This window comes from Anomalospiza imberbis, chromosome 26 (genome assembly GCF_031753505.1).
Source record: "Anomalospiza imberbis isolate Cuckoo-Finch-1a 21T00152 chromosome 26, ASM3175350v1, whole genome shotgun sequence".
Taxonomy (NCBI): domain Eukaryota; kingdom Metazoa; phylum Chordata; class Aves; order Passeriformes; family Viduidae; genus Anomalospiza; species Anomalospiza imberbis.
The window spans coordinates 4,681,384-4,693,216 of record NC_089706.1 but is presented as its reverse complement, the minus strand read 5'-3'; the positions used below and the strand labels follow the sequence as shown (position 1 = coordinate 4,693,216).

The 11,833-nt window shown below is 50.6% G+C and overlaps 1 protein-coding gene across 1 annotated transcript; it reads left to right on the top strand.

Annotated features, from left to right (window-relative positions):
• The first annotated feature begins 6,219 nt into the window (after positions 1-6,219).
• LOC137462861 (omega-hydroxyceramide transacylase-like) lies at positions 6,220-11,054 on the top strand. The gene is made up of 6 exons (XM_068173664.1): positions 6,220-6,468; positions 7,129-7,194; positions 7,689-7,898; positions 7,978-8,062; positions 8,480-8,698; positions 10,553-11,054. The coding sequence occupies exons 1-5, from the start codon at positions 6,220-6,222 to the stop codon at positions 8,662-8,664; spliced, it is 795 nt and encodes a 264-aa protein (XP_068029765.1). The 3' UTR covers positions 8,665-8,698; positions 10,553-11,054.
• Positions 11,055-11,833: the final 779 nt, after the last annotated feature.

Below are 11,833 nucleotides of genomic sequence, written 5' to 3'. Positions count from 1 at the left end.
GTTTGGGGATTCCTTGTAGATGGATTTTTCTTAAACTTCTCCAAGTTTTACTAATTGTTTATGATCAAGCACCACATGGGGCAGGTGAGATACACTGGGCATTTCAAACTGTGCTCCTGTTTGTGTCTAAGGTTTGCAGATGCATTTAATGGATTTGGAAGTCCAGTTCCTAGATGAGAACTTTCTCTGGCAGATTTTAATGCCCATTTCAATAGGGTAGCTGCCTCAGGCTGACTGAAATGGTAATATCCGGCCTGGAGGTGGGGATGGTGCTTGCAGCAGCCTGGAGAAGGAGCTGTTGGATAAGTGGGAGGGAGCAGAGCTGCAAAAGCAAATGATGGACTGATTGTTCCTGCCTGGGGAGGCCTGGGTGTCTCTGAGCCTTCCACTTTGCCCTGTGGCAGGAACTGCTGGATTTGAGCAGCCTGCCTTTGGCTGCAGTGCTTGAGAAGTGTAAATCCATCCAGGATGGATGCAAGACAGGAGCAGACAGGATCCAATGCAAACGGCATCCATCAAAATGGGCCAGAAAGCTATAAGGGGACTGGAGCACCTCCCCTATGGAGACAGGCTGAGGAAGTGGGGGCTGTTCAGCCAGGAGAAGAGAAGCTTGTGTGGAGACCTCATAGCCCTTTCAAGGAGCTGAAGGGGCTACAGGGAAGCTGGAGAGGGACCCCTCATCAGGAACTGCCAGGGCAGGACAAGGGTCAGTGGCTTCCCGCTTGGAGCAACCTGGGATGGTGAAGGTGTCCCTGCCATAGCAGGGGGCGAGACTGGATGAGCTTTGAGGTCCCTTCCAACCTAAAACATTCTGGGATTCTGTGATCTACTTTTCAAGTGTCTTTCTGGTATAACCGGGTGATCCTAAGGGTTCACATAGGCTAAAGAATCTCTTCTAGGCTGAAATTCAGTTGGGCCTGCCCAAACACTTTCCAGCTGAAGGAGATCTGCTTAAATATCTCCATATCCTCACCCTAAGGAAGGAATTGAAAGGAGATGAGCTTTAAGGCCCCTTCCTACCCAAAACAGTCTGGGATTCTCCAAATCCTTCATGATTTGGGAGCACCAGCACACTGTGGGTGTTGGTGACAACAAGCCCGGCTTCATCATCAGCATCAGACATGGTCTGGGCTGTGCAGAGAGAATGTAACATCAGCCAAAAAAAAATATTCATAGCAACCACCACAAATTAACAAGCCTTACCTGCGTTTCTAACGGCTCCCACGATGCATGCTAAGGGCCGACGCTTGCAGCGGCCGCCGAGTTGGCAAAGGCAAGAGTGAGGGCAGAAGGAACGGCCAAGCCCCCACAGCGCTGGGAGCCGGAACTGCCGAGCCTTCAGGGGAATGGGAGCGGGAACGGTCGAGCCCTCAGAGCAACGGGAACAGGAACGGCCGAGCCCCTCAGAGCAACAGGAGAAGCAGGCCCTGACCAGGGACACCTAAACCCGGGATAAAGAGGTTAATCCAGGGAATAGAGATTAATCCAGGGAATAGAGATTCACCAGGGAGCACCTGGAGCAAGGCCAGGCTGGACAGGGCTTGAAGGAACCTGGTCTAGTGGAAGGTGGTCCTGACCATGGCAGGGGCAAGAATGAGATGAGCTTAAGGATCCCTTCCAGTCCAAACCATTCCATGAGTCGATGATTCCACAATTCTGTGGAAGCATTATCCTCCTGCTGCTGAGCAGCAGCCCCGCACCAGAGACTCCCAGGCTGTCACTTGGGTGTAAATCATCTAGGCTGAGCTTTTTCCTTTTTCCAAAGTAACCCAGCAGTCCAGCTGCGCCTACATCGTGCAGGACTCCCCCTTGGCTCTGGTGTGTAATTATTTCAAGGCTGGGTTGAACAAGGCTTGGAGCAATCTGGGTTAGTGAAGGTGTCCCTGCCATGGCCGGGGTGGAACTGGATATGGTTTAAAGTTTCTTCCAGGCCAAACCATTCTCTACTACTGAAATGTCTTAGTGGTATAACAGAGTGATCCTAAGGCTTTGGCAAGGCTAAGGAATCTCTTCTGGCCTGAAATGAAGCTGTGCCTGCCAGAACTCCTTCCAGCTGGAGGTGATCTGCTCCAACATTTCCTGGTGCTCTCTGCCCAGGGGTGCAGCTGAGCAGGAAGGTCTGTCCTGCAGAGCCCTGCCCTTGGCTTGAAGCACCAGGCACTGCTCCAGAGCCGGGTGAAGTCACCGTGCTGAAGTCACCATTTCATCTCCGTCAGCGCAGCTCTCGCAGCTGCCCTGGGCAGTGACATCATCACCTCATGTCCCCGGATGAGGTGTTTGTCACAGGAACAGGGAAAAGGTTTCTCTGCTTAATGCTGAACGTAGGATAGGCTGGAGGTTCCTGTGCCACACTCCTGGTAGAAGGAAAGGTAAGTGTGTTGGGGCACGTTCTGGGAGCTGCCAAAGCCACAGAAATACCAAGTAGTGAGGCAAGGTCCAGGGTGCATCATTTCCACTCATTCTTTCCTACCTAGAAGAAAGGTTGCCTGTGACATCACCGGCAAAAGCGTCACTCGTGTTGTCAACTCTGCTACAATCTGTGTCCTGGTGGGAGGGCAGGGATGGTGGGAATGTGCTCCCTAGGCCAGCGTCAGCCCTGCCTGCTGAGGAGGCAGCCACTGGCACGTCAGGAAACATGGAGCAGCCAAGAGGCAACTGAGGGGCCCAGGTGAGCACACACAGGTGAGCAAGTTCAGACCCCTGCCAGAGCCACTCCTTTATTCTGCTCCTGTTCCAGTGCACTCAGCTGGGGAAGTGCCATGGAAACGCCTTGATTAATCACGGACTGTTTAGACACAAATACTGAAACTCAGCTTTCATGAAGCAGAGAAACACAAACTGGTTTTTGCTAAGATTACACTCTTACACGAGAAGATTTCAACCCATCATAGAACTGCATTTTTGCCTTTCTGCACTGGTGTCTTTCTGCCCCTCAGTCCTTTCTTCTTGCCCTGCTGTAGCTGTAGAGAATGGTCAGATTCCCTGTGTTGGACCCTGCAGCATCACAGGGTGTTTCCAATTATCCACGGGAGCAGGAGGCACTGAGGCTAGGCTGGTTTCTTGGGAGGCAGGACTGGTGACATTTGTCCCCAAAGCCAGGATGACAAAATGAGGGACAGATGAGCAGGGTCCCTGGGCTCACAGTGGTTTCTGACCCGGTGATGGGGAAATGCCAAATGCCATGAGGCTGTTTGGCCTGGTAAAACAACAGACTTGAAACACAGGGCATCACTCAGGGACACACACAGCCTGTGTCCCATCCTGGGGCAGGGCAGAGAGAGGCCAAGAAACAGCTTCTGCATTTCCACAGCAGCATTTCCCAATCACTGTTCATGCCACCTGGGTCACTCCTACTCAGATCATCTGGATTGCTGCTTTCCAAAACACACCTTTTTGGAGCCCTGTACCTCACTCTGACAACAACTGCCTCCAACTGCATTTTTTCTAACTCCTTGCTCCCTTTGGAAGACACCAGGGACAGTCCAAGGCTTTGAAAGCCTGGGAGATGTGGCACTAATGCTAGGAGGGAATAAGCAGGTGCACTCTTGGCTTCCCTCTGCTTTTCCAAGATAAACACTGTTTACCTCTTGGTGCTGCAAGACTGGGTAAGAAGGTAAAGCAATGGGATTTACAAACTCTCTCCATATAATTGCACAGAGCTGCAATTAAGAGTAAAACAAGGCCTGTGTGGCGTGATCCGTGGCTTTGGTTTGGGACTGGAGTGCCAGAGCTCTCCAGCTGTATGTGGAAAGCGGCGCAATAATGTGTCACATTTCTAGTTCCTTCTCATGCTGCTGACGGAGAGCAGGAGGCTTGAACACAAGGCTTGAAGCACTGGGAATGCTGGTGCTGCTACCAGACTGGCTCTGGTATTTTCCACAAGCCATGCAAGTGGCCATAAAGGTTTTCCTTAAGCTCACGAGCTTTGTGTGCCTCGCCCATGCATTCCAAAGGCCCCTTCCCTCCTGCACCAGAAGCTGCTTCTGAAGTTGACTCTTCTCATTGCAGTCAATTCTTAGGGGATCCTTGCACCAAAGAGTAGATGGAAAATGATTTCCAGTGCATTTGTCCTCCTGATTAGGCACGGAATATATTTATGCCTCTTGTCTTGAGTCTTCAGTATTCTTTTGCTGCACAGCAGCAGGACCTGCAAGGTGTGTGCAAGGAGCTCAGGGCCTTGGCTCCCGGGTGGTGGCAGACACTGCTCCCATGTGGAATTGGGGCTGGATTAACCTTGCGCTGATGCTTTGGGGTTAGTGGAGCCCACAGCCTTGCCAGCCCCAGCAGGTCCAGCACAGCTGCTCTGTCATCCTCAGGGCTGTTTTGCAGCCCCCTCACAGAGATCATGGCTGCATCCACATCGCTCCAGCACTGCCCTGGCACACAGCAAGAGGGAGAGAAGCATCTCCTGGTGGCTTTGGAAGCATTTTGCCTGAAGATGTTGCTGAGATTTCTGTGTATATCAGGAGAGGCGTGTCCAAGTTGTTATTGTCTGTGCTGGCCACTTTGCCTCTGTCTGGCCCAGCTCTCAGCGCTGCTTTTCCCACCAGCAGCTTCCCAGCGTCTCAGCCAGCAGCAAAGCTAAGAAGGCTTTGCATTTCTCCATGGATAACCAATAAATCCCTGCATTGGTCGGACTTTTTTCCTCCTTCTTTCCTTCTTTATCAACCTCTTTCTCTACTGAAATTTCAGCCATATAGGAGGCAGGTGAAATAATGAGTTGTCACCTGGACTCTGTATTTTTACCCTTTTGTAAGCTAACTCAAGCCCTGAAATTGTGAAACAAGGATAACAACTTGGGTTGTAATTTTTTAGTATCCCAATCACCTGCTCCAAATTCTGTTGTGATTTCTTTAGTAATCCAGCCACCTTCTGCACTCCCTGTGATGGGGTTTGGCAACCTGTTGCAAATGGGGCAAGAGAGTTTTGAGCAGCAGCTTGCAAGACTCTTTTGTGCCAGGGAATATTTGCGGATTCCTACTGCCCAAGAGGCTGGAATTTTGTGCTGGAACTCCAGGGTATTACTGAAGCAGTCCACCACTTTGAGAAGCAGCTTTTCCTTCCCGAAGACTCAGTCCTGGGGCACACCAGACCCCTGGGCTGCTCCCCAACACATCAGTGTGACATGTGGCTGTCCCCATCGCCTGGGGCTGCCAGTGCTCACCTCAGGCACCTTGCATTGCAGTAATCTTATTTTAATGAGCATTAGGACACCACATCATCCACTTCTGCCCACTGCTGCTGTTTCACTGGACCTTTGGCCAGAGGCATATAAGGCAGTGAGAGTGTGGTTGGAAAGAGAACCACAGCTGAGCACTGGCTGGCTCTGGACAACCCATTGAAGCTGTTGGGCAGCTGTTTTCTTGCTGTTGGGGTGCTTGGAGTTAGCAGAGATGCTGAAAATAAGTGGAAAAGAGGGAAGACCTTACTCTATCCTGTTTAGAGGATGTAGTTTCATGATTGTATACCAAGCTGGAGTGTTATCTGCTTTGCAGGACTTGTCTCCGGACATAATGAAATATGCACACAGGATCTATGGAGGATCTTCAGGATCCATTATAGCTACATTCGGATTGTGTGGATGTGATATGGGTAAGGGCTACAGATTTCTGTTTATTTTGTGTCAAAAGAGATGGAATACCTGTGAATTTTGGAGTTCCAAATATTTTTGTTTGCATTATTAGTGGTTAAGTCCTCAGATTTTTAAACTTTATTGGCTTCTAGAATACTGAAAAACATGGGTGAACTAAGCGGCACAGATAAAACAGCGTAGATATAGTCATTGCATCTTATAAACTGAAATACATGGCAGGAATATCTAGTAAAAGAAACAGAGATGCTGTCCCTGATAAGGCATTGGGGGTTGTTGGTAGATTCCCAAAGCACCAAGGAGAAACAAATCACATTAGCAGGGCCACAGATGCAGAGCTAACAGGAGGAAATGTTATACAAAGGCTTCCTGTCCATTGTCTCCCATATCTCCAAAAACTTTTAAGATGCCTTGTGCAGAAAATGGGGAGAAATGGGAAAAGAAAACAAAATATTTCTGCCTCCTTCAGTATTGAAAGTCCTTGGAAAAGTTGTGTCCACTCATGGGAGCTTCAGCCCTAATGAAACACAAGGTCTCTAAATGAGCATTTAGCAGCTGGATAAAATACCCCTTTCCCAGGTGGAAGTGCAGCTCAGAATGCACATAAATAACAATATAAGGGATGTAGAATGATTGCTTTGCTTTGCTTTGCTTCAGATGAGGTACTTCAGTACTTCTTCAGTCGGTTGAAAATCTCTCTCTGGGGGCTGGTCCCTGGAGGAAGGGCACACCGAGTCTTAAGGGAGACCTTAAACAAATTCCTGCCTCCAAATGCCCACGAGCTGGTGTCTGGAAAGCTGCACATTATCCTCACCCGCCTGCACGACTGGAGATGCGTGACAGTGTCCGAGTTTGCCTCGAAGGAGGAGCTGATTCAGGTGGGAGCAGCCACAGCCACCCGTGAGGGAGGAGCTGGGAGACATTTGCTGCCTGGCCATGTCCCACAGCACAGAATCACAGACCGGTTAGGGTTGGACGGGACCTTAAAGCTCATCAAGATCCACCCTGCCATGGGCAGGGACACCTTCCACTGTCCCAGGTTGGTCTCCAGCCCCATCCAAGCTGGCCTTGGATGGTTCCAGGATGGCCAGCTTCTCTGGGCAACCTGTGCAGGGCCTCAACACCCTCCTGGTAAAAAATATCTTCCCTATATCTAAATCTCCCCCCTTGTAGTTACAAACCATCACCCCTTGTCTTATCCTAACAGGCCCTGGTCCATTCTAGTGCATGCCATGATTTCTGTCCTTGCCACCCTCTGAATCCAGACAAGCTGAAATAAGTTTCAAAAATCACCCCTTTTGATTACTGTCTGACTTATCCTGAACATGAAGAGAGCAATTTGAGGCATTTCACAGGTTCCCTTCCTATTTCTCTGCCCTGGCTGTGGGTATCAGACATGGTCTGGTGCCCATTAGTCTGTGGTGACAATAACCCAGCTGGAGGGCCCTGTTTTGGCACTCACAGATGAGCCACCCCTCCCAAAGGTAACAGTTTCTGTGGCTCTTCACTCACCTCTGTCCTTCCCATCTCGCCCACAGGCTGTGATGTGCAGTTGCTTCCTCCTACCGTATTTTGGGATTTTCCCTCCAACGTTCCGTGGGGTGGTGAGTAGCTTTGTGGTCTGGAGACCCTGTCCCAGCTCAGGCCCAGGGCCCCTCCAGCCTCTGTCCTTTCTCCAGTAGTGGCAGTAAGGATCTTTCTAGCTGTGTTCTACCACCAACGTAGCTCGAGGCTGGCTTCCCCCAGTGTCTGCAGAGGGAAGAACAGGGCCCCACAATCTGCCCTCACTGCAGACAGGACTGAGCTTCTCACAGAATTCTCCATCTTCTCCTGTCCCTGGGGGTGCCTCAGCTCTCTTCTGCTGCACTGTCCTCCCAGTTTGATTGCAGCAGTTTTTTGGGGGGAAGGGAGTAGGGCAGGTGTGGACCTGGAGCACGGGAGCAGCAAGTGGGGCAGTTCCCTGCAAGGGGATCTGTGGAGCCCCAGAACCTCGGTCTGGTGTGGGCCTGGCTGGGGAACAATGCCCACGTTTCCCCGTGTGAACAGCACTGCTCTCCCTGCGAGGGGAAGGCTCAGGGCTCCCTGTTCTGTCTCCCAGCGCTACCTGGACGGGGAGCTGGCCATGTGGAAAGCCGACTTCGTGTCCCGCACCACCATCACCATCTCTGGCTTCGCCGGCGAATACGACATCTGCCCCAAGGATGGCCCCGCTGCCTTCTTGACCTTCCAGCTCTCTGACTGTATCTTACAGATCTCAAAAATGAACATCTGCCGCTTACAGCACATTTTTCAGGTTCCCACACGTCAGGTGAGCAGCTCCTCCAGGTAGCCAGAGCCATGAGCCCCCTGCAGCAGCCCAGCTGCACTGACTGCCACCTCCCTCACAGGTCATGGACCGCTTTTCTATCCAGGGCTACCAGGACATGGTCTCCTTCCTAAAAAGACTGAGTAAGTGGCTGGAAGTGTGGACAGGTAGGTTGGGTGCTTTCCCTACATCCTTGGTTTGCTGACACAAGGTAAGAGATGCTGCCCCAGAGTGACTGGGGCAGAGTAATGCCGGTGTTCCTGGCACTGCCAGGATTCCTTGAGTCCTGGCCTCTCCTGAAGCTGCTTCTGGAGCCACACTCCCCTTTTCTCTGCCACACTGGACATGACAGACCTTTTTTCCAGGGAACACAGGTCCCAGGACCTCTAGACACAAGCGCAGGCTCACGTGCCCTGTGTGGTGTTTGATGAGGCCCTGAGGCACAAAGCAGCAATGTTTGGTGATTCCTGAGCCCCGGGGTTATCAGTATTCCTGATTTCCACTCAGCCCAGGTCATGCCTCACACTGCTGCAGACCTGGCAGCTGAGCAACAAGCAGTGAGAGCTGGAATCTCTTCCCACCAGGGGATTTCCAGGTGAATTACTTCGAGGGCTTCACACTTTCCTTGGCCAATGAATCAAATCAGAATGGTGACGAGACCCTGCACCTGAAGCCACAACTGAGGGTTCTTCACTCCAGAGTCACAGATCATGAGGATGACACCAAAGAGAATCCAGGGATCGGCCAGGCAGCAGATGAGGAAGAATAGGAAGCCCCACGCCGCCTTCTCCACCCCCAGGAAGGTAAAGAACCAGCTCTTCCTTTACCCCATTGATTTTCAAGTGACACTTGCCCAGGGCTGTCAGTGCCCAAAGAGGCTCTGGGGCAGGTGAGAACATCAGGAAGGAGAGAAAGTTCCCTCTCACATCAGGGCTTAGGAGTGAGGCCTCCCACTGAGCCCTCACCCCGGATTTGGGTGAGCATTGAGGACTTCATTGGTGGCTGGCTCAGAAGGGCTCCATGGAGAAGGAGCTCCTTCCATGGAGAAGACCATGTATTCACTCACCCAGGGAGGTAAGAACAGGTTCTGCCCACACACCCCTTCTTTAGGGGTGTCGCAAGGGTTCATGCTGCCTTCGCTGTGCCAGCCAAATCCAAACTTCTCTTTAGGAACTCTGGCTGCAGCCACAGATATACAATGTGCAAGGAAAGCATGTTAGAGCTGCAGGTAAACTTCTTGCTGTATCATTTTCAAGCAACACAAGGCAGGTTTAAATCCAAAACTTATTGTTTTCTGCAATCCCATGCAAAATAATGCCTGCTCCCATTTTAGTTTTGCATGGAAAACCAGTCAATCCACAGCATTTCAGTTTCCAGCTTGTTGTAAGTAAAAAATACAAAAATCATCGCATGAAATTCAATATTTATTTCCAATTTACGCTTTATTTTCTCTTTCTTTCCGAGCCTTTCAACGTTTCAGAATTTATCAGATTAAGAAAAATTACTCAGCTTTTTCAACATGAGGATTATTTAAAATGGAGCCACATAAATTAAATGAGAACTGATAAAAGATACAATGAGGTATAGCTAGAAGGTCTAGAAGAAATGAGGAATATAAAGGGGAAAGAATAGGACCGTTACCATTCCAGATCTAAAAAGAGAAGGTTGGAAAACATAAAATGGAAGCAAGAAGGAAATTTCCTTTGAAAACAAGCCAACTCTCGATCCACTAAGAAATGCAGGACACAGTGTTAGGCTGTAGAAGTTGCTTCCCTGGTTGCTTTTTTAAAGGCTCCATCAGTCTGACCGATGTGGAGCTTTTGGAAGCAACACGGTGGGAATGAGGATTCTTTGGAAGTTGGGCAGCTCTGGGCTATCAGGAATCTCTGCCTCTGCTTTGCAGCTGGGCTGCAAGGTTTTTAACCAGCCTGAGGTGAAAAATTCCTCCTGTGGGAGGAATCAAGACTCATTTGTTAGGCCAGAGAGCAGCCAAGGGGTGAGTCCAGGCTCCCCATCTCCAGAGCAGAAGCACATCACATCTTCCAGTTCTGGGAAGGAAAAGCCCCACTGATCAAGGCCAGGAAAAGGCTCTTTCACTGTTTCTCTGTGCAATGCCAGAACATCAGTGATGCTACCAAAGCAGCAGGGGGATAAACTTGTGAACAAGTTGTACTTGATTTCTTGGACAAGAGTCTGCAGCCTGCAATCCCACGAGGCTCGGGCTGCACTAGCAGGTTATCCACAAGCCACTTATCTGTGTGCCCAGCAGGACAACTGCACAAGGAATTGCACCCTCCTTGGTGCCCAGACTGGAAACAGAGTCTGGCATAAAGCACCTGCAGCCAACAGCCAGAGCCACGGGCAGGACTGGGCACATGCTTGGCTTTGTTGGGCTCAGTTTCATGGATCAGACTCAAGGACTCTTCCCTCTAGACCTGCAGTGGGGTCCAGCTCCAGAGGGAGCTCTGCTGTCTTGGCTTGTCTCCAGACTCTCATCCCATCCACCTCAGGCTTCACATTCCTGCTGAGTTTGAAGCAGAAGGAGACAAGCAACAGGACAGGAGTACAAGGGTAATATTTTGAGGATACCAAAACCGGCTGCCCTTTACACATCGGGAGGAAGGGAAGCGGCTCTGACCAGGCACTTTGTCCCACAGGAACTGCCAGAGGTGTCTGTCAGACTGACCAACGTGGTTTTATTCCCTTTAGGGCCAGGCTGGCCACAGAAGAGCATTTCTGAGCCCGCTGCTGCCTTTGGCCCCAGTTTCTGCTTTAAAAAGGCAATGAGCAACTTGGAACCCAGCCTGAAGGATGTGCCTGACCTGCCCCGAGGAGCACATGGACTGTGCCAGCAATGCCACAGCACAGGCAGGGCCACAGCCCCTGGATGATTCCCATGATCCACCCCTAGAGGAGGCATTCCAGGCTGGTTCTATCCCCACTGGGTGCAGCTGGGCTTCCCACTTTGCTTCCTTGGGGTGAAACAAGCTCCTGCACAAGATGATTCCAATCAATCCCAAACTTTGCCCTATCCATTGCCTCTGGCAAAGCATCCATTGCCATTAGCTCCAAGCTCACGTCTCCAAGAGGAGACAGCACCAGCTCTGCTTGCTTGAAAAGATGAGGGATTAATAAAGCAAAACCCAGCTGATTGGAATACTGAGTTGTTAAATCATTCTTTCTTCCTCATTCCTGCAGGTTTGGAGCGGGAGAATTCTGTGTTGAGACCATTTTAGTTTGGGGATTCCTTGTAGATGGATTTTTCTTAAACTTCTCCAAGTTTTACTAATTGTTTATGATCAAGCACCACATGGGGCAGGTGAGATACACTGGGCATTTCAAACTGTGCTCCTGTTTGTGTCTAAGGTTTGCAGATGCATTTAATGGATTTGGAAGTCCAGTTCCTAGATGAGAACTTTCTCTGGCAGATTTTAATGCCCATTTCAATAGGGTAGCTGCCTCAGGCTGACTGAAATGGTAATATCCGGCCTGGAGGTGGGGATGGTGCTTGCAGCAGCCTGGAGAAGGAGCTGTTGGATAAGTGGGAGGGAGCAGAGCTGCAAAAGCAAATGATGGACTGATTGTTCCTGCCTGGGGAGGCCTGGGTGTCTCTGAGCCTTCCACTTTGCCCTGTGGCAGGAACTGCTGGATTTGAGCAGCCTGCCTTTGGCTGCAGTGCTTGAGAAGTGTAAATCCATCCAGGATGGATGCAAGACAGGAGCAGACAGGATCCAATGCAAACGGCATCCATCAAAATGGGCCAGAAAGCTATAAGGGGACTGGAGCACCTCCCCTATGGAGACAGGCTGAGGAAGTGGGGGCTGTTCAGCCAGGAGAAGAGAAGCTTGTGTGGAGACCTCATAGCCCTTTCAAGGAGCTGAAGGGGCTACAGGGAAGCTGGAGAGGGACCCCTCATCAGGAACTGCCAGGGCAGGACA

Excerpts from the sequence above, each read along its gene's own strand:
- LOC137462861 (XM_068173664.1), top strand. The coding sequence starts at position 6,220 with ATGATTGCTTTGCTTTGCTTTGCTTCAGATGAGGTACTTCAGTACTTC. Across the intron at positions 6,469-7,128 it reads CGAAGGAGGAGCTGATTCAG|GCTGTGATGTGCAGTTGCTT; the intron begins GTGGGAGCAGCC and ends TCTCGCCCACAG. Across the intron at positions 7,899-7,977 it reads TTCAGGTTCCCACACGTCAG|GTCATGGACCGCTTTTCTAT; the intron begins GTGAGCAGCTCC and ends CCTCCCTCACAG.